At 37.3% G+C, this 22,744-nt stretch overlaps 1 protein-coding gene across 1 annotated transcript; it reads right to left on the bottom strand.

Moving 5' to 3' along the window:
- Positions 1–10,921: 10,921 nt before the first annotated feature.
- Positions 10,922–17,751, bottom strand: LOC105051462 (uncharacterized). Its single transcript, XM_073243618.1, has 7 exons — positions 17,371–17,751; positions 14,849–14,920; positions 14,060–14,109; positions 12,566–12,656; positions 12,398–12,484; positions 11,682–11,768; positions 10,922–11,170 (listed from the first exon to the last, which is right to left on the bottom strand). Exons 1-7 carry the CDS (start codon positions 17,662–17,664, stop codon positions 11,159–11,161), a joined length of 693 nt encoding a protein of 230 aa, XP_073099719.1. The 5' UTR covers positions 17,665–17,751; the 3' UTR covers positions 10,922–11,158.
- Positions 17,752–22,744: the final 4,993 nt, after the last annotated feature.

Here is a 22,744-nt window from a genome sequence, read left to right as displayed (position 1 = left end):
ACAGCTCCGACCCAATGATATTCGGACACGTGGCCAAGATCTATTAGTCAGAATCGTATCGTCCGACGTCGAATTATTTTTCTGAAATGATGTCTGGTACCGAATTAACCTATTGAAATGACAGCCCAATAATGATTCTGTAGCTATTGAAACGACAAAACAGTCGAAGAACTCTCGTACTCCAAAAAGACTAGCAGTCAAGTCAGGGCTCGAGGCAATACATGACGACTCCTTCGTCCAACGTGACAGACTACGTGATAATATATAGTTGAATCACCTTAAACTTGAGAGTGGAGGGCAATTATTGGGACAAGTCAATCGACTCTCGACTCTGACTCTACATCAGCCGCATGAATACATTACGCCGACTCACGATTGGTGAACCGACCGATAGTCGGCTACTATCAATCATCAACTAACAATTTGGTTAACTTCCGACCGAAGACCATCGACATATCAGAGTTACTAGCTGATGCTTATTTGGATCTGCTACCGACTTATCAGTATTATCGATATATAGTCGGCCTATCTGCTCAACACATCCAAACCGTTATGAATGGTTATTGACTATGTGTCACGGCCATTAATGGGAATAAATAGTTCACTAACTCCACTATTATGGCCTGATAATTTAGCACCATAAAAAGCAGGACCACGTATTCGACGGTTACATCAGAATCATCTATAAAGGGAGGTAAATGAACAGCACGGATAAAACAATTCTGGACTAAGATTTTGCCGCTCTAAATACTCTTTATCTGCTGTTCACTAACCCCCTCTCTGATTTAAACATCGGAGGGTCTCCGTCAGACACAACTCCAATCTATGAAGATTTTATCTTGCAGGTGCTCTTCACCGGTGACAGGCGACAGGGGATTGACCGCAACAGATTGGCGCGTCAGGTAGGGGTTGAAGTCCGCCTCGATTCTTTGGAGCTGAGATCTGGCTCGGCTGATTGTGGAGCTTCTCGGATTGTATACATCGGAGTCCTTCTTGACTGGGGGCTCTGTTATGGTTCTAATAATGTGGAGGGCACCAATAGTCTCATATTGGTTGTGAGTCAAGGGGAACTCGTGCTTATAAGGAAAAAAAAAGCCTTTCCATATGAGATACTTTTTAAAGGATAAAACTGTGAGGTCCATGAGCCAAAGTGGATAATACATCACATGATGGACTGAGTCTTTGTCTGTAATAATATACAAATTAATTCATGCAGCTAACTTGATTAGCTCCTATCTCATTAACAATTTTTTTAAAAAAAAAATAAAAATTATTACTATGAAGGGTATGATCACTGTCAAAATGCAGTCAAATACCTCGGACTATATGCCTAGGATCACAGAAGGATCAAAAAAATAAATAAATAAATGCAAGAAGAACAAGTAAGAGACGGGTCAAACAAACAGAACTTCCATTAAACAAACAAGATTACCGTAGAACTAATTTGGAGATGCTTGAACTCATTATCTGTTCACTTGCTTACGAGAAATGCACGACCTGCAGATATATAGGTCCTGAAGACCTTTCTAGAGTGAAGCTTGGGTATTTGCACTTCATTAAAAGACTCATTTGATTCGTAAAAAAAATTTTTCTTCTCGAGAAGAGAAGTTATTTTTTGAAAATAAAATTTTGATATATTTATTTAATCATAAAAAAATAATTAATTACAGAATAATTTATATTTGATTGAATATTTATTTTTTTAAAAAAAATTATATAAAATATCTATTATACTTTTAATAGATGTAAGACCATACTTTTTTATTCCTGAATTTTATATAAATATAAATATTATATTTATATTAATATAAAATATAATATTAATATATTATAATATAACATTAGACCATAATAATTTATTAGGTTCACATAATACTAATATATATTAGTATTATATTAATATTATATTTATATAAATATTAAGATAATATTAATATTTTATAAAATTTTAACCGTAAATCTTAAAAGGATATTTTGAGAAAGAAAAAAGTACTACCACTTCGCATCTCATGGGAAGTGCGAAAACCCATCTCCTCCATGGATTTTCACTTTTCATAAAATATAAAAAATGGTTTGAAAAGAATTTTTTTTACTCTCTCTTCTCTTAAATTCCAACCAAACAAGAAGTTCCTTCTCTACTTTTGAGGAACTGCCTCTTTCTCTCTTCACTTTCTGTCAACCAAACGAGTCCTTACAGTCATTTCTATAGAGACCATTATACCCATCCAAAATTTAAAATTAATTAACTCTAAAAAACTCCCATGACTAGTTGGGGAAAAAAAAAAAAAAAGGAAAATCCAATAACTCTCCATGTTCTTTCCTTAGAACACTTAATGGCTCGTTATTATCTCCATCCATCCTTCTACTAATTTACCACCACACTTTAATGACTCATGTAAAGAAATGACATAAAAAAATTAAATGGATACCTGTCAAGCAGCCATGTTGGCAACATAATTTTGAGTTTAGTATCATAACAGATGAAATGGTGATTTTGTTACGTAATAAAATAAAGAATATCCTATAAATAGCAATTATATTAGCCCTTTGCAAAAATCCCTTTCTAGTTTCATCAATAAATATGTTTAATATTTTATTATTTATATATAAAATAATATTTATTATTAAAATGTTAATTTCAAAACCTACCATTTCGTATGAGATCTCATACCGATACCATATGATTATAATATATATCGATATGTGATCCGATACGATATGAATTAATATACCGAATATCTGTATGATACAAAATAATATACTAACATGATATGGTATATTCTGTACCAGATGGTACAACACATCATGGTTAATTCTTTAGATTGCTAGCTTATGCAGCTGACCCGGCCGATTTCTATTTCATTCACAACCATGGTCATATGGCTGGTGTTATGGTATTATGATGGATGGGACCTTGAATTTGCTACTTAATTAGTCAAGCTATGTACGATAGCCTATATAGTGATCATGTGGGCCATTTTCTGCCGCTTTTTCCAATACTGATTTACTTTTAACAATATCTTCTCCAAAAAAAAAAAAAAAATCTTTTTTCTAGATATATTGGCAATATGTGTTTATAATATCGTTATCCATATATAAAACAGTGTTTGTCACTGAAACGACATGAATTCACCATGCTGTTGTTACAATATTATAAGTTATTATTTGCTGTTACAATATCTAATAATGGAAATAAATATGTATAAAAAAAAATAAATAGCTGAGTTACGGTCCATTATAATCCAGCAACAGCTCCAATGGTTTCAGCCCTCGGCATAATGTAGCCACAATGGCATCAGTAAACCTTGTTCACAACTGTGCTTGGAAGAGAGCAGAGACAACATCAAAAGGTGGAGATCTATTTACTACTGAAGCTAGTTAATTTTTACTTACCAAAAAAAGGCTAGATAATTTTTTAAACTATATGCAAAAGTACATAAATCTCGCATCATTTTTTCAGGAGGTAAAAGCTGTAACTGGTCCAATACTCATTCCTATGAAGCTGCTGGAACTAGAAAGTTTTGCCAGCTTTCATAACTGTGAGCTCATTAAAGCCCACCAATCAATGTCCACAAACTTACAGACCTGTTTTGTTTTCCACTGTTTCAGTTCTGTAGTTTAATGAGTGTCTTTTTCTTCCTCTTTTCCATGGGAGTACCAAGGCTGATACATCATGCATCAGACCCAGATATGTGAGAGCTATAGTCCATAAATAAGAAAACAGAAGGCCAGGGGACCAATATTATTACTAGAGCTCCCATGGTGGCATTTCTCTTTGTTAGCTAGTCAGAGGCCCCATTGTTATCTTTTGTTCTGGTGTGGATTTGCTGTGACCACTAACTCCTCTATCATTGCAATTGGTTGGAATGTAATAAATAGGTCAGGTGAGCCAATATCCAAATCCAGACCCAATCCACACATTGGCTCATGATTATGGCTTACGGTCAGGGTCAAGTTCGTGTCCATTAGGAAATTGACCCAATCTAATCTGATATGCAAGTGGTCTAAACATATAGTTCTCGGCATCATTTTATTTTGAGCAGCTTAGAATGGCTTGTGTAGTAGAAGCTGGTTAAAAGTATCAGTAGGTTACAAACATGTCTGCCAATGTAGGGCACCTAACATTGGTTGACTATGATAAATACAATGGTAGCTACCGTGGAGGTAGTAAAAATGATGATAATATTAATAGCAGATATGATGGTGGTATAACGAAAATAGTAATAATAGCAGTTGTAATGTGGTGGAAAAAGTGATAGTTATGATGATGATAGTGGTGACAGTGGTGGTGATAGCAATGGTGGTAACTATGGCGATGGCCAGAGTAGCATCAACGTGGTAAAAGCGATGATAATAATGATAGTAATAGTAATAATGATAGTAATGATAGCGAAGGTGCTAGTGTTGCAGTGGAGTTGACAATGATGGTTGTGATAGTGTGACCGGTGGCGGTTGCGGTGGAGGTGGTGTTACCGGTGATGGTAAAAATATAAATTTTTTGTTTATAAAAAATATTAAAAGTAAGGATTTGTTATTTTCATTTTTTTAGAAATAATGAAATAAAAACAACCACCAAATATACTTCTATATTTATTTTTATTATTTTATTATAAAAATAAAATAAAAATAGAAAATAAAAATGATGCCACATAGACTATGTGTCAGCAACAATAACAAACCCAGCTAGACTTCTACAACAATAACCCAGCAATCTTGCAGTGCTTAAACTTTGGATTCAAGCCCATGAATTCTGAATGGGAAAGGCGTGCCAACCTAATGGGCTGAGCCTTCATCCATACTGGTAACTCACATGGATATGATGCAATTTCATAAGATTCACCACCACCAGATCTTCCTAATGTCACAAGAATGAAGGGTCAACTAAATATCCCCAACCTAGTACTTACCTATATCTAGAGGATAGCCTTTGTGAACATAAATTCTCAGCTTGTGGCTTCCTATGACCTGTTTACAATGTGTCTCCTTATGGGAGACCAGTTCCTGGTGCTAGTGTGAGGGCGTTCTTATAAAATTTTCATGAGATGTCTCTTGTGACGAGCTGCTTGGTGAAAACTTGTTGCATCAAGAGCTACCCACCCTAGGGTTCCTTTCACAGGGTCGTTAGCATAGACTTTGCAACGAGAAGTGTCAACAACTCATTGCTTGTTCCACTTTAACTAGAATTTTTAGTATAAAAGTTAATTTTATTTATTTGTTTAATCTTATTAGGTTTAGGACAATACCTTATTTTTAATTTTGGATTGTGTGATGGCATAGGACTAGCATAGAGGGTTTTATTTTGACGTAAGATTTTATGTCCCGGCGGAATGGAGGGCATCCCAGCTATCTTGTTTTGTTTCCCTAAAAAAATGAGATTGAGACAAATTTGGGATACTAAAATCTATTAATGCTAGGAGAGAAGAAGAGATGTAAAAAATAAAAATTAAAAAAAAATAAAAAAAAAAGAAAAAGAGAAGAAAAGAAAAGAAAAAAATAGAAAGAAAGAAAGGAATGTAGAAGAAAAAAAAAGAAGAGAAAAAAAAAAAGAAAAGATGAAAGAAAAAGAGATAGAAAATATCTACTGAGATACATGATCCAGACTACGACCAAGACAAGATGGAATTATGGGATACCAAGTAATTAGAATTAGGATAGGATTAGATTATCTCTTATTTAAATATATATTTAAATTCAAATCCTGGTAAGGATGATCTTGTATATATCAACTAACTTTATCTTTAAATTCTATATATACTGTAACTTATTCATTGAAATATGAGGTTGAAATTCCTTTAAACATATTCTCTCTTCATGGTATCAGAGCCGTAAAAGCATAACAACAATCTCCATGGCCAACTTTTCTTTCTCTTCCACAAATACATCACGGATCATTACCTCACCACCCACTTCAAACAACAATTCAACCCTAATCTCTATCAATACTGGTGCATAGCTTCCCCTAAAATTGACACGTCTCAATTATCCCTTCTGGCGTGCTCAGCTTACCATCCTATTATTCGGCTCGGACCTCCTCAGCTTTCTGGATGGCTCGTCCCATTCCACCCAAAACAATCGACAAAGATGGCCTCACCATGGCTAATCCGGATTTTCTTCTTTGGAGCCTTCAAGATCATCTCATCCTGCATGCTATCATAGCATCCATCTCTAAAATGGTTGTTCTCCTCATTGCCTCGGCAACTACTTCCAGAGAAGCCTGGGACAAGCAATCAAAAACCTATGCTAACAAGTCTCGCTCAAGGATGATGGCTCTCAAAGATAGATTGGTGACAGCCCGAGGTGAACAATCTGTTCACGATTACCTTCATTCGATGAAGACTATTTCTGATGAGCTCACTCTCATTGAAGAACCTCTCAAAGAAGATGATTTGGTCATTCATGTGCTGAACAGACTTGGTTCAGACTTTAAAGAGTTGGCCACTACGATCAGGGCATGTGAATCTCCTATACCCTTTGAAGAACTGCATGACAAAGTTGCAGACTTTTTGATACCACTCTTCAGTGAGATAAAGGTATTCTTCTAACACCACAGTCCTTCAACCGAGGATCCAATTCCTTTGATCAATCTCGTTCTCAGGAGACTCAACGCAGGAGGAATAACAACAATTATTCCAACTACAACAATAATGCTCCATGCATTATCTATCAGCTGTGTGATACCTTTGGTCATTCGGCTAAGCAATGCCGCCAATGGAGAGGCTTTTCTCTTATCTTCTCTCGTCCTCCTACACCATATCATTCATGCAATCAACTAGCTGCTCACCATGCTGCTTCATCAAATTCTGTTGGATAGATGTCTGATCAGGACACCACCTTTCAAGACCTTTTCAGTACCACACGATGCAGCAGGAAGAAAGAAAAAACAAAACAAAACAATCAAAATACGTAAATCAGCCACAAAAAGACTCACCTCCACGGAGCATGCAAACTTCACTATGAAAAAAGAAATTTTACAAGAGAAGATCTCATCCTCAATCCTCGTATACCTAATTTCTCTCTCACTAAAAATTTTTCTCACAAAAGCTCTCTCTCTTGGAAGACCCTCTGAACCCCTGAAGTACCTGACGTCCGCTGTCCAGGAGCCTCTACTCCTTCTCTCTTTCAGCGGCACAATCTCTCTCTCTCTCTCCTCGAGTTCCGTACGATGTCCACGGTAAAAAAAAAAAACAGACCACACCCTTTTCTGTTGAGGCACAGACCTTTTAAAAACCTTAAACAAGGGTTTAAACCTAATTAGATTAGGTTTAGGTCTCCTAAATAAGCCAAATCAAGTCCATGAACCGTCGAATCAAAATCGGAAACTCTCTGGGCCGTCCAATCGCTACCGGTCCACGAAATAATGCCGTGGATCGCGAGAAATGCATGGGAAACACCCACGCGATCCACGCGGTCCGCCATGGACTGTTCGGTCCACGGTGGATCGGGGTACAGGGCCCAGGCAAGGCGCCTGGGCCTGGGCCGGCCCACGCGCGCGGGCTTGGGCCGCGCGCCTGGGTCGTGCGTCCCACGCGTTGGCCCTGCCTGGGCCGCTCACCGTCGCTTGCGGCCGCGCCGCCGCCGCTGGCCGCCGACGATCCTCCACCGCCTCGGATCTAGTGCCGACTTGAAAAGCTCGTATCTCCTCCATCCAAGCTCCATTTGGGATGATCTTGGTCTCATTGAACTCCATTTTTCATCGCGAACCTCACTGTGGGCTCAATATGGGCTGAATCTCGAGGCGTCAAATCCTAACAATCTCCACCTCGACTTGATATTCGGCCTCCTCCAAACTCTAAGAGCTTCTAGATCTCCTCACCCCCATGCCCTGGGGCAATTGCATGCTGATCATGGATGGACAAACATGAGAGTCGAGCCAGGCTGCTCGATCCCATCTCCATCGTATGCTGTGCTCCTCCTGACCTGAGATCTGCTCGGGATATCATCCTGCGGTAATAGGAATCTCACCTTACGACGTCGCCTCTTGTCCTCCCAAGTCTCCTGTCTCGTGCCCGATCTGTCTCTTGGAGCTTCACCTCGCCCTGGGCTCCACCTGGCTCCCGAAGCTCCACCTCGCACTAGGCTCCCTGCAAGGTAATAATGTCCTCTGCTCTCCTTTTTCTCCTCCAGCACAATCCTATTGCCGCGTAGCACCCTCAGGATTCCTCCACCAGCTACCATCCTGTAGCCTCTCGAATTCAGTCTGCTAAGTAAGATAAGATTCTGCCTGAAATCGGATATGTATCGGACCTCCCCCAATCTCCTCACGCACCGTCATGTGTCTTCCAGTTGAATGTCCCAATGCCTCTGATCGCACAGCTCGATCCATCCGGCAGATATACAGTGCCCTCACTGTTCTCTAGAAAGTCAAACTGCTCCTCTCTGCAACATACATGATAGGGGCATGCAGAATCTAATATCTACTGCTGGAAAGAAGTAGATACCTCGTCAGATATCTCCAGAACATCTCCATCTGAATCGCTGCTGGCCGTCGCTACAGCAGTCACCGTCCGATTTTTGAGTTGAGGACAATCTCTGGCTAAATACCCCAACTCCTCATACCGATAACACCTGATTTTGCTCAAGTCTCTTCTGGACTTGGACCGCCCTCATTGTGATCTCCATCGCTCCGTCTACCGCCTCCTGCTCCTCCAGAAGTCACAAAGCTAAGCTACTGCCACCTGAGCTCAAAGTTGGGTTCTCCCTCCTGAGAACCTCGTTCTGGAGTATCGCTGTGGTGACCTCGTCCATCTTGATAGTGCTCTTCCCCACTAGAAGAGCAGTCATCAAGGACTCGTACGAAGGGGGAAGCGACGTCAGCAAAACCAACACCCTGGTCTTCTCCTCAACATTCTCACCAACGCTGAGGAGGTCGGTGAGGATCTTCTGGAAGTGGCTGAGATGCTCCTGCATGCTCTGTCCCTCAGTCATCCGCAGTTGGTAAAACTGCCTCCAGAAGAAAAGAGTGTTGGTGAGAGACTTCGTCATGTACAACTCCTCGAGCTTCGACCACAGCACCGTAGGGGAAGTCTCGCTCAGCACATGGATCACCACCTCATCTGTTAGGTACTTGCGGATGATACTCACAGCCTGCATCTATAGTCGTTTCCAATTCCGCACCTCCATGATGGTCGGCTTCTCATCGCACAAGAGAGCATCGATCAACCCCTGTTGGATGAGCACGTCCTTCACCCTTGCCTGCCACAAAGAGAAATTACTTTTACCATCAAACTTGTTGATCTCCATCTTCAGTCTTGCTCACCACCGCTACAATCTGCGTCCTTGTACCACCTTGCTCTGATACCATTTGTTGGGTGGATGTTTGGCCAGGACACCACTTTCCAAGACCTTTTCAGTACCACGTGATGCAGCAGAAAAAAAAAAAAATAAAATAAAATAATCAAAATATGTGGATCAGCCACAAAAGGGCTCGCCTCCACGGGGCATGCAAACTTTACTATGAAAAAAAGAATTTACAAGAGAAGATCTCACCCTCAACCCTCGTACACCCAATTTCTTTCTTACTAGAAGTTTTCCTCATAAAAGCTATCTCTCTTGGAAGACCCCTTGAACCCCTGAAGTGCCTGGCGTCCGCTGTCCAGGAGCCTCTGCTCCTTCTCTCTCTCAACGGTGCAATCTCTCTCTCTCCTCGAGTTCCGTACGGTGTCCACGGCAAAAAAAAAATAGACCACACCCTTCTTTGTTGAGACACAGGCCTTTTAAAGGCCTTAAACAAGGGTTTAAACCTAATTAGATTAGCTTTAGATCTCCTAAACAAGCCAAATTAAGTTCTTGAACCGTCGGATCAAGATCGGAAACTCCTTGGGCCGTCTGATCGTGACCGGTCCACAGAATAGTGCCGTGTATCGTGAGAAATATATAGGAAACGCCCACGCGATCCACGCGGTCCACCATGAACCGCCCGATCCACGGTGGACCGGGGTACAGGCCCCAGGCAAGGCACCTAGGCCTGGGCCGGCCCGCGTGTCCCCCGCGTTGGCCCCACCTGGGCCGTGCGCCGCCGCCGCTCCGCCGGCGGTCCTCCGCCGCCTCGGATCTCGTGCCGACTTCAAAAGGTCGTATCTCCTCCATCCGAGCTCCGTTTGGGGTGATCTTGGTCTCGTTGGACTCCGTTTTTCGCTGCGAACCTCGCTGTGGGCTCAATGTGGGCTGAATCTCGAGATGTCAAATCCTAACAAATTCCAGTAGTGCCGGATGGACCATGGATTCTGGAGCTACACATCATGTAACACCGGATCTAAGCAACCTGTCTCTCTGCACCTTTTATGAAGGACCTGATGATGTTGTTATTGGAGATCACGTTGAAATTCCTTTAATCATATTCTCTCTTTAGAAATCAAGTCGACCTACTTGGAAGAGGAACAATTGTTCTTGAAGTTATTCAATGACTAGAGTCTGTGAATGACTTCAATTGGTTTTGATTTTTGGTATTTATATATTGGAGAACGGTGATTCTGCAGCAATTACAGTGGACTCATACAGCTGTACACTTTGATAACAACTCAAAAAAAAAAAAAAAAAAAAAAAATGCTATACGTTTGGATACCAGGAAAGAACCATGGTGAAATATAAGTCATATAATCCAATGTAAAAGGTCTGTGCTATATTGGAATACTACTGAGTTATGCTGGGCTGCTGAGATAGTACTTATTATGTGGCCAAAGGCTGTGTTAAAATTTATCATCCAATTTGATCAGCAGTGAATGTGTTAGTCTCAGATTGTAGTGACTTGTAATCTTCTACAGTTTGAGAACTTTCACTGTTGCATCCAAGGGAATCACCAGGATGGGAAATTCCCAAATTTCCCCTTTACAGAGGGTTATTTATCAAGCTTCACATAAGAAAGTAGCACAGCTGAGAACACAGACAAATAAAGAGGAAACCATTTCGGCCAACATCCATGCTCTAAGGAAAATGCCATGAAATATTATAAATTGGAGCAATAAACTACAGGAGTTCGAGTTATCTGCTCCTTATTTACCTCATCTCTCTTTAGTAAGAGAGCACCACTTACATACTCAAAAACGATGGATTACAGAAACCAAACAACAACAGGACAACCAACCACAAAACCAACCAACCAAGGGACAGCAGATGAACCAGCATATAGCAGCAAAACCAGAAATTTCCCAACTCCCCTGCTTCAGTCCAGGGCCTGCATGAGAAGCACAAAATGGAGTGTGTTAACCAATTACTTCAAATTTCAAAGATGTTGTAATGGTAGGACTTGTAGACAAGACCAAGTCCCTTGGCCCTACTTAACACTGAACTCCATCTTTTCATGCCTACTTTAGAATGCTTGGCTTACTGGTTTACAACAATAAGTTTACCACTTTAATATGATATATGGATGCGAATGCTCAGTTTTACTGTTTGAATTCCATAGTTTTACCCCCACAACAGCCAAGCATCATTATTTTTTTCTTACTATTTTTTCTAGTTCTTCCTCCCATGTGCGCATCTGCAAGTGTTTTTGTGCATGTGTTAGAGCAAAAGGTTGTTTGATTCAGAATCCATGGCCTTTATATTCCCAATGTTTGAAATAGGCAGGGTTCATTAAGAGAACCCAGTAATCCAACAATTCATACTGTTTTGTTTGTTAAGGATTAAAAAAAAAGAAAAGAAAAAAAAAAAAAACAATTCCAAGAATTGAATCTAGACCATACCCGACGCCATCCTCGCCACAGGACAAGGAAAAGTGTCCTTAGGAGCATATAGCCTGGCAAAAGATAGTCCGAGGACTCAACATACATCTGCAAGTTCAAGATAGCTGTTGTCACCATTCACATAGACATTATTTATGTTTCTACACAACATACAGATACATGCATGAATATGTACATAACCCAAAAAAGAAAAAGATATATTTAAAAAAAAAAAAAATTTTGTCTGCCAACTAGATGGAGGAATGTAAGCCAATGATTATTGAAATAATCAATTGATTCCTTGTACATGTATCACATGAAATTTAACATATGGTTTTCAGAAAATGGAGTGTGGAAAGAGTGTGATGACATGAAGGAGATACTGTGTTTTGTTTTGTCTTAGTAGAAAACTTTAAGAATGATTTTCCTGTTTTTTTGGCAAAACAATATTCACAATTCAGACAAGGACTCTGTTAGAGAGAAATGGATTTCATCTAAGAAGTTGGAAGGGATGTAGGATTACAGAAGAATTCAAGTTAAACCTATCCAATAAGAGATTTAAGAGATTCTTCTTGAATATAGATCAATTTTCTTAGCTATTCAAAACTATGTGATAAACCTTCATCTGGTAAGTTAAATGTTTATGTTATGTAAGTCCAAGTTTGCATCCCATTTAAATATCATGAAGACAGTAAATATCCACCATCATAAACATCAGGCACTTTTACCACACTTACTTGAAAGTACTCCAATGTCGAGCCTTGTATGCCACCGGTGTCTACAACAATCATTAGGAGGTAGCGAATAAACAGAAGCAGCATCACCTGTCCAAAATCATTGATATGTTTCAGGCCGCGGACAATTCTAAGGAAAATGAAGTGTTGGTAAAGAAAATTTTATCTTACAATGTAGCCTGCATATTTCCAGAACCTGAGACGATGGTTATTTTCCTCATTCTCAGAGTCAGAAAGGGCCAGAAAACCTTCATTATGGAGCCTGGACTCCAAATTTGATCAGGAGATAAAATGGTAAACCAGAGAATGCCAAATTTCTTCAAAACTAACCATGAAAACATGATAAATTTGAAATAAAAATGTACTTTTTGTGTTAATGGAGCATAAAAGCTATGTGACCTGACAGATTAATAGTATATGGCTGAAGAGCTCTAATCTGAGACAAAACAAGTAGAGAGCACATGATATTTTTTTACATTTATTTAGTACTTTTCTGGCCTTTCAGGACAGTAAAATTAATGTACATTTTGATGATCACCATTATCCATCTAACTGGTCTTCCGGTGGGGTTTACTCCAAGTATGGTTGAGTATAATTTACACACAGCAGCCTGCCAAATCTCTTGATTTCTGCATACATTACACATGCCAAACAATAATATCATACAGCTAATTACATGTTATATAGATTATGTAGACCTAAATGCTAGTTTGATTAAATGCCTAAGTAATTTAGTCTCTTGCTTGGGCAATCAATAGAGTAAACTGCTTTGTCTACATTGCTACCTCAAGGAGGCATCTTACTGTGGGCAAGTATAAGCATCACTTCTCCAACTAATGATTTCCTAGTTTTCTGAGAACAGGTTAGTGTTTTGATACCCAAAGCGTTCTACCCATGCCTCAAGCGCTATTGCTAATTTTGGGACATTGGTAATGAAACTTGCCAATTGTTGGCCTTCCTCCTCCTTAATAATGGTATCTCTGGAATCGAGGAGCTAATGTCTATTTTCCTTATCATGGGAAGAAAACAAGTTAAAGCCAACCCAAGGAGAACTGATGAACAATGTAAAGATTTGAGTCCTGCACCACCTGCTACATAACATTCCTTCCATAATGCCATAAAATGCCAAGGGAAGTGCACGCTCAATGCTAAATTTGGCTACTTCCAATGATTTATAGATAATCCAGTAAATTATCCTGTACATGTGTTTAGTGCGAGAGAGAGAGAGAGAGAGAGAGAGAGAGAGAGAGAGTCCTTTGAGCTTAATAAATTCCCTTAAGTTTCCAACCTAGTCTTTAAGTGGATGACTAAACAAAATTTCAGTCATCACATAAAATAAGGTTTATTCACCCTCTACTGCTGGCAGCATACAAGAAAATGTTCTGACAACCAATAAAAAAAAAGCCAACGCCAAGATTGCTTCCTCTAAAATAATTACTAGAAATGATTTTAACCTATGAACACAATTAACTATATAAGAGTTGCATGACCACACTTATTTAACTGATAAATCTTTCAAGTCCCCAAACAAAGAGAACCGGCACTCCTACATATCATAGAAAAGGAGAATTCAGCAGTAACTCTGATGCATGCACTTACAGACCAAAAGGCATTTGGATGGAATTTAAAGGAAAAAAGAAAAAGATAAGGGATGCTAAAACCCACCTGCGATAAGCCTCACTCTCTGGAAGAACTGCATAATCTGGGCGAAATTCCTATTAAAACAAAAGAAATTAGGACTTATTTTCCAGGAGTGCTTTACTGACAGAAGGTACATGAACCAATGACACTCATATGATACTTTTACATTCTTTTCTTTGTATTGTTGTTCAGAATACATAAATTGGTGGTGAAACTTTAAGAGCTTGAATTTTTATGTTATTTTGTCATGTATTAACTTTCATATAGCTAATTCTGAGAGCCATGTCGCAGATTAATTTACAAAAAAAAAAATATCCAAATTTCAAGGTAAATGAGTGAGGAGGAAAAAAAAACAACATCTGCTATCAGTAAACATGGTATGAACAATTTCATGAATATTGAAATTCCAATTTGTGTGTACAAAGTTCAGGGAAGCATGAGTGATACCGCAGCTTCTTTTCCCAAACATCTGGTTTTAAATTTAGAATATGTGGCACAGTCACCAAATTTAACAAAACAGAAAAAGATTGCGGGTTAACATCAGCCGTATTAATTTTTTCTCAAAAAATGGGAAAGAAAACATTAGCCATGATAACAGAACTTATCTTGTTATGTAAGTCACTGAAATGCCTAAATACCAATAACTTAAATGGACCTTTTAATAAGAACACAAATGTAAATACTTGATAAGGAACAAGCTTTTGAAGCATTAAAAGAGAAAGCCACAGCTAACATAGCCCCCCACTCCACCCCACTCAGAAGAGAGAGAGAGAGAGATAGAGATAGAGGACAGGAATATCAGCTAGAAAAAACCTGGTGGCAAATTTCACAAATAATATCTCCTTTGAGATCAATCCATGTCTGGACGCACTTCCTGTGTGCAAACTGCAGAAGCGGAAAGAATTCAATTATCAGACCAACAGGTTTTCATCTCGAAAAGCAAGTAAAAAAAAGAGGGAAAAAACTCAAACAAACACAAGCTCTAAATTCTACAAGCAAGTTAATGAAGCTAATTGAAGATGGCCCGAGGTGGTGGTGATTTGCTCCCTTGATCACCATGACAAATGACTTCTTTGATCTAAGAATTGCTTGTGAGAAGAATGGTGCACCATAGTAGTGAGGAATGCAATGAAAATTAGTGTTAGAAGGGGGAGCATGCATTATCGAGGAAGTTGAGATTGAGGAAGGAAGCGAACTAGATTAAGCTGAAAAGTAAAAATATGCTTCCCAAAGAAGGATTCAAATAATAAAGATTGAAGAGACTAAATGAAGATGATGGATAGGTGAAATGGAATGTTCTGGAGGGTAAGCTCTTCGATCGAACTCCATGGACTAAATTAAATTTAACCTAAGAAGGATAAAGTAGAGGAACAAAATCTCAAATGTAAGGGTGAGCCTTGAAGCAATGGTACAGTTGCTCCATGCGACCTGAGTGTCATGGGTTCGAAATATTGAAACAACCTCCCCGCATGTGGGGGTAGGGATGTATATTTTTGATCCTTCCCATAGTCTACAATGATAGAAGCCTCATGTATTAGACTACCTTTTTATAAAATCTCACATGTGATATTTTTTGACAACAGATGACAAATAAAAAGAACAACACTAATATCCAATTCCAAAATGTTGGAGGAACTAATGTAAAATCAAGTATATGTTAGAGGCTCCATCAAATTAATGAACTTCAATAAAAATTAAGAATTATTTCTAAAAGTATCATCCAAAAAGATAGTATCTCCAATACAATAGCTCCAACAACAAACGACAAAAATAGAACGAATAATAATAAACCAATGACATGAAATGATCCATAATTTTGGAGGAATTGATGTAAAGTGAAATATTGTGTAAGGCTCTACCAAATGAAATGAACATCAATTAAAGCAACTACTTACAAAGTATCAATTATAATATCTCAGATGCGATATTTGCAAAAATAAATGACAAAACTAGAATTAGGGATGATATATGATGGATATGAATTTCCAGAATATTAGAGGAACTAATTTGAAATATTAAAATCAACTGATGTCTTTCAGGATCTAGCAGACCAAATAAATCTCAATCAAAAGAATTATTTCTGATATGTCAATCATTAGGATAGTATTTCAAATTTAAAATTTCCGACAACAAATGACAAACAAAGAATTAAGAACACTAAAACATTAACATGCATTTTAGAGTTTGGAGCAACTAACATGAAACTAGTATATATCCAAGATCTATACAATCAAATGAATCACAATCAAAGATTAACTTTAAAGGATCAATTAGAAAAATTAGGATCCCAAAATAAATTATCCGGCAAACAATGACAAATAAAAACAATAAACGACTGACATGCATTCCAACTTTAGGGATTTAGTGTTAAACTAAGTATATATATTTTTAAGAATATCAAATCAAGTGAACCACAATGAATGGAATTCTTTCGGTGTATCGACCAGAAAAATCAAAATCTCAGATGTAACATCAATGACAACAAATGACAGGTAAGGAATTAATGAAGAATATATACCATGGGCATGCATTCCATAATTTGCAGGGAGAAATGTGCAATCTGGCATACATTTAAGGTTGTCTTGGTTCAAATAGCCATCAAATGAGTTATTTTCAATATCAACTAGGGAGATAAAATCTCCAATATAACATCTCCAACTACAAACAACAAGCAACAAATTGAGATCACTAAATCGCTGACATTCATTCCAGCATTCAGAGGAACCAAAACTTAAAACAAATGAAATAAACAAATAAACCTTGGTTCTATAGAAACCAATTCTGAGCATACTGCATGCAGCTTTGACGTAATACCCATAGATAAAATCAAACAAAAGGAATACCGGTATAAATTAACCCTGAAGAAAAACAGTATATATATAAACACTTGGCAGGAGAGAGGGAGGAGGAGAGAGAGAGAGAGGGAGAGAGAGAGAGTGAATGCAAATCCGCCTAGGTTCCAAAACAAAGCAAACAACAGCTTGACTATAAGTAGAGAGGAAAAAACTTCTCGTGATCAACAAAAGAGAGTAATGGATCCATAAAAATATCTAAAAAGCTGCAATCTTTTCATCAAAAAAAAAAAAAAAAAATGCAATCTTCATGAAAGAAATAAGAAAAAAAGCACCTTAATTTATTGCACCTACTTTTATGAAGAAAGAAGCGAAACAATATGAACGCAACAATCAATAATCCGAGAAAAAGCGATAAATCCTAAACGCCAACAACAACAGAAAAGAAATCAGGCTCCAGAACATGATTCAAAGCACCAACTGTAACAAATAGTTGAGATCTAGAGACAGAAGCATAGACAAAGAGAGAGATAAGAATGAGACCTTTATGGTTCCATCACAACCGCAGGGCGTTTCCATCTCGCTTTCCAGCCCATCGTCATGGCAGATTTTGCACTGCACCACGCTGTCACTCTTGGTACCGCTGAAGCTGCCCCCTGGGTTCTCGATGAAGATCTTTATCTCCGGCACTGCGCCTTCCGGCGCCGGCGTCGACGTCGGCGGAGCAGCAGCCCCGGTGGCAATTCCGCCGTGGCCGCCGGCCCCATTCCTGGCCTCAGGTGCCGCTGCTGCTGCGGCCACCAAGCTGTCGACGTTCACGACCACCTCGTCCGACATCTTTCCCTCTCTAAAACTATCTCTCCTCTCCCTTTCCCCCTCCCTCGAACTCTCTCTTCTGCCCAAAGAAGGCAGTGGTGCAGTGGAGAGGTGGAGTGGGGGGTGGTATAAGTACAGGATTGCATGGGCGAGAGAGTACCAAATTGCCCAGAGTTGGTGAACTTTGTGTGACAAAGTTGCCCTTGTACTACAGAACAAAAAGAATACGTGTCAGCCACTTTTTGGATTTTGTTTTGACGCTGGTAAAGAACTCACATTTTGTTTGTGACGATGGAAATAATTTTTTTTGACTTTCTTTCAAAAATATGTAACGACTACTATTTTCACACTAAACATAGACCAATGTTTGAACATCCTCCAAAATTTAAAGGCCTATCATTTCTTGCTCAAATTTTAAGTCGTATCTAACAAGTTAAGAAATTACTTATTATTTAATATTTTTTAGTTATTTATTGAATCTATAGAGTATACTATCATGATCAATTTGATGTTCTTTTATTATGTTTAATAGCTTCTCTCCTTTTTTTTTTTTTTTTTTGAACTATCTCTATTGGAAGAATTTGTTTTACCTTTTATGAACATTTATATTGCTATTAAATCAGAATTGTATTTTATTGGTATATAATTAGTGACAAGCATAAATACTAAGAGTTCATGGTAGTGTAATAATGAGAACTTAATTAAATCAAAGCAAGGAGAAAGAAAATTGAGATCTGGAACTAATTAATAAAATACTACAGCAATCCAATCCTTATCCATGAATTAGAAAAGGCGAGATTCTTTTTTTTTTTGGTAATTAAAAAGTGAGATACTCACTATAATGCAAACTTGCAAGTCATGTGTTCAAATAGCAAGATCTTAATATCTTCCATCCATTTGACTATGTGCAATAATGTCTCCTTGCAATGTAAGAAAATAACAGCCATATTATACAGTCATAAAGACATCATTAATAGCATGGTTACTTATAGGAAGAAAACAAACAAAGATAAAAGATTATGGTCGGTGCAAAAGTCTAACAGTTGAGCTGCTGTCCAACTTTTACCACAATTTTTAAACTTAAGTAGTAGGCAGTTCAGTAATTTGGAAGGGTAGAGGAGGAAATGGGAAGCAAGCAAGGTGGTGTTGTTGGAGCATGGAGAGGAAGCCGCTGGACTCCGACGAGAGGCGTTCAGGTGTCAAAGAAGCAATTGGCATCAAAAAGCTTTCTCCAAATCACGAACTTATCCTCTCAACGTTCTCGACTTTTTTTTCCATCAGATCTCTGGCTTTTTCGTTCAACTCCAACTCCTCTTCTGTCTCCATGCACACCGCTCTTGCTTTAAGCGCTCCACTGTTGTACTTATCTCTTCCCTTTTCAGTTACGCTTTTAATTAAGCTAAACACCTTTCCATCTCACTTGAAGTGTCAGTTTGTAAAGGTAAGATACACTCCCGATACGATACATATAAATATTGTAACACTCATTGTTCAGGTATTGTATAACTAAATGTATTTAACAATTGGAAGTCGATATAGTAAATATATAAATAAAGATTTTTCTAATTTTGCCTAAGGTATTGCATTAGAATGGTATTTTATTTTTTTTTTACTATATTGAGTTAAATATTAATATTCTCATTTCTATATGTTGGCCAATATTTTGAAAACCCTAGTTATTTTCACATTCTTCGGAACTCCTATCTGAACCGAGATGAACCAAAATTTCGGTTGATTATGATATCGGTTGCCGAAATATCGGGATTAAAAAATGATGCTAGTTAGAATCTTATTAATGTATGCATTATGAGTCAAGGACATGATTAGCATGTTAATATCGTAATTAGGTTCTTATCTGCTGACAACTTATCGTGTCTATGAGATTATAGTTCGAAAGTGTTCGAATGTTGTTTCTTGTCGGCACCGTAAGTTAACCCTAGATCCGGCTCCCAAATTATCGCATTCGTTATAACATAAAAGCATTCATTTGTCGCTTTACTATTGCAAGTAGCTTATAATTTACTGGTCCAATAACCTCGTGCTTGATCATGCGTGCGAAAGCATTCTTATGTCATTTGTCGTTGCCTGGCTATTTAGTTAGATAAAAATATTCTCATATCGTTTGCAGCCACACGCGACACTGTTATTAGATTTTCTTCGCTACATAATTGGATGTGTATAATAGGAAAGCATGTGCACGTCATTTCATGGCCACGGGTAACATATTTACTCATATTTCTTTTTTTGTTGATTTTTCCATTCATTGCAACACCAAAAAGTATTTAAAGACTCGTTTGGTTTGTGGGAAGAACTTTTCTTTCTGAAAAATTATTTCTCAAAAATATGATGCTTGATAATATAGTTTTGGTATGAGTTGATCATTGAAAAGTCACTTATTTCAAAATAGTTTATATTTGATTGAACATTCATTTTTTTAAGAAAATTATATAAAATATCTATTATACTCTTTGTAGATATAAGACCATACATTTTTGCTCCGTAACTCTATATAAATATTAATATAAAATTTATATTAATATAAATATTATATTGATATCAATATAAATATTATATTATATTAATATAAATACTAATATAATATAATACTATATATATAAAGATAATATTAAAAGGATATTTTGAAAAAAAAAAGATCATCAATTTCTATCTTGTGCAAAGTTTCAAATCTATCTCCTCCATGAGTTTACACTTCCTATGAAATATAGAAAGTATCTTCCAATGAAATTTTTTTTTTTATTTTTTCTTTTCTTAAAATTTCAATCAAATAAGAGGACTCCTCTCCACTTCTCAGCCTTTCCCTACTCCACTTCCTAGGAATCAAACGAGTCTTAAATGTTATTTGTACAAAACATAGCCATGATATTACTTGCTAAACAAGCATGCACATGACATGTGTGAGCTCTGCTTAAGGTGACAATGCCGCATTCCGATCAAGTTTAGAATTTTAATTGATTTGATATAGAATTTACACCTAATTGTATGGACTAGTTTGAAACAAGTATGATCTTAAGTTAGGTTGAAGAGTAGCCTTTACAAAAAACTAATTTGATGATTAGATTAGATATTCATGTCCATAACATCTCCTGTGCATGCTGTGGAGATGTATTTGAGTTTGAATTATGATGGTGACAATTGTATGTCTTAAGAAATAGCATGGAAAGAAAAAAGCAATTTAAAGGGAAGAATGTGGATTAATTATATTAATAAATAAAAAGATAAATGGATTATAAAAATATTTTTGAGATTAAAATTTGGATTCATTATTTGAAGAAATAAATAAATAAAATAAAACCTTGATAAAAAAAAGAAACCAAGTCACCAACACTTGAATGTTTAAGTATTTGTTTGATAGTAAATGGCAGTTTACTATACGAGATTCATAAGTTTCTGTAAATTAAACTATTTCAAGTGTAATTTATGAGTATATACGTAATTCACTGCATATGTAAATTTAACAACTCTAACCTAAAATTTTCTCCTCCAACAATCTTCATAATGACTTCTTTTACCATACTAATGGTGTCTGGCATTACCAATATAATTATACCAGCTAATCATGTGTCATTATATGGCTACGTATCTATCAAATTGGACTCATCTTCTTTTAATGCTCGCTACGATGTCATTTATCTTTCGTTTCACTATTGGACTCTTCATTTATAAGTTACCATAACATGAGTACGCGGCTAACCACATGGTTCACCAAATGATACCATCTTTCTTTTGTGCTCAACTCCAAACCTCCACTCTCCCATCCTTGCCCAGAGAGTTCTTCATTTGTCTTTATTTAGTTCTCGAATTTTTATGTAAAAATTGTTGCTCCCTTCTTTGCCCACAGAGTTCTTCATTTGTCTTTATTTAAACTGTTGTTGCATGGCTACGTGGCTCACCAATTGAAGTCATCTTTTCTATGTGCTCAGCTCTACCATCACTCTCCTCTTTTTGCCCATGGCATTCTCTCTGTCCCAACGCCGACTTTTTATTTATAGTTGTCATTGCATGACTATGTGTCTCACCACGTGGCTCATCATCTCCCGTTTTCTTTTCTTCGTGCTCAGCTACAATCCTCACTCTCCTATCCATGCCCACAGCATTCTTGTGTAAAATGCATGACCATCTTCTCTCTCTCTCTCTCTCTCTCTCTCGCGCGCGCGCGCACACACATACACATATACATATACATACATACATATATATATATATACACATACATACACACATACATACATATATACACACATATATATATACACACACATGCATATACATACATACATATATGTATGCATGCATACATGTAGATATAGATATAGATATAAATAGATAGATAGAAAAAAAAATTTTTTTTTCCTCCATCTTGTTTAACAAATATAACAAAACTGGGTATTTATACCTTCTAGATTCATCCTTGAAAAATAAGCTAGAAATTAGAATTAGCTCGCTATGCCAAAAATTCTGTTTAAATGACCCAAAATGTGAGAGTAGGGAAGTTGTGTTTGATTTAGCCCCATCAACTCGATTATACATTATGAAAAATAACATATTGCATTAATATTATTTTTTCTTATTGATTCATAACTAAATGCTCCTATATTTTCTATCACACAAAAAATGAAAGTGTTCTTTTTGTTGTGGCAAATTATGTATTTTATAGTTGTATACATCAAAAATAATGAAGTGTGCATTGTGAAACATCATCATCCACCTTAACTCTCCAAGTCCCAAAAATGCCTCATCGAAGAAAAAATATTATTATAAGTGTTATCATATGGGTTGAGCAACGCGCATCATCAATCAACTATGTATCAAAAGGCAAATTAGTAATTGACTTGGTATAAAAGCAAATGATGCTCGTTTTCCAGGGGCCAACATGAATGTCATACTAGCAGGCTCATTGCCGTTTTCCTTCCAGTGAAATGTTCGACTTACTCTAAATTTATCCCTTATCATATTGCTTGTGAGATTTAGCCATGCAATAGATTTTATCATCTTCTTTCTTTGCATGTTTTTTCATTTCACTCAAATGAAAATCGTAAAAACCTCTGAAGGCATCAAGTCCCTTCGTGGGATCATTTCTCAC

The sequence above is a fragment of the Elaeis guineensis genome, chromosome 9 (genome assembly GCF_000442705.2).
Source record: "Elaeis guineensis isolate ETL-2024a chromosome 9, EG11, whole genome shotgun sequence".
NCBI lineage: Eukaryota > Viridiplantae > Streptophyta > Magnoliopsida > Arecales > Arecaceae > Elaeis > Elaeis guineensis.
Note: the sequence above shows the minus strand (reverse complement) of the source record. Positions and strands in the feature narration are given on the sequence as shown.

What these genes read in the sequence shown, in the direction of transcription:
- LOC105051462 (XM_073243618.1), bottom strand. Translation starts at nt 17,664, where the DNA reads ATGTCGGACGAGGTGGTCGTGAACGTCGACAGCTTGGTGGCCGCAGCA. An exon ending in GAGAGTGAGGCTTATCGCAG is followed by an intron (nt 12,657 to 14,059) that starts GTGGGTTTTAGC and finishes TTTGGAGTCCAG; the next exon opens with GCTCCATAATGAAGGTTTTC. An exon ending in CGACATTGGAGTACTTTCAA is followed by an intron (nt 11,769 to 12,397) that starts GTAAGTGTGGTA and finishes TTGAACTTGCAG; the next exon opens with ATGTATGTTGAGTCCTCGGA.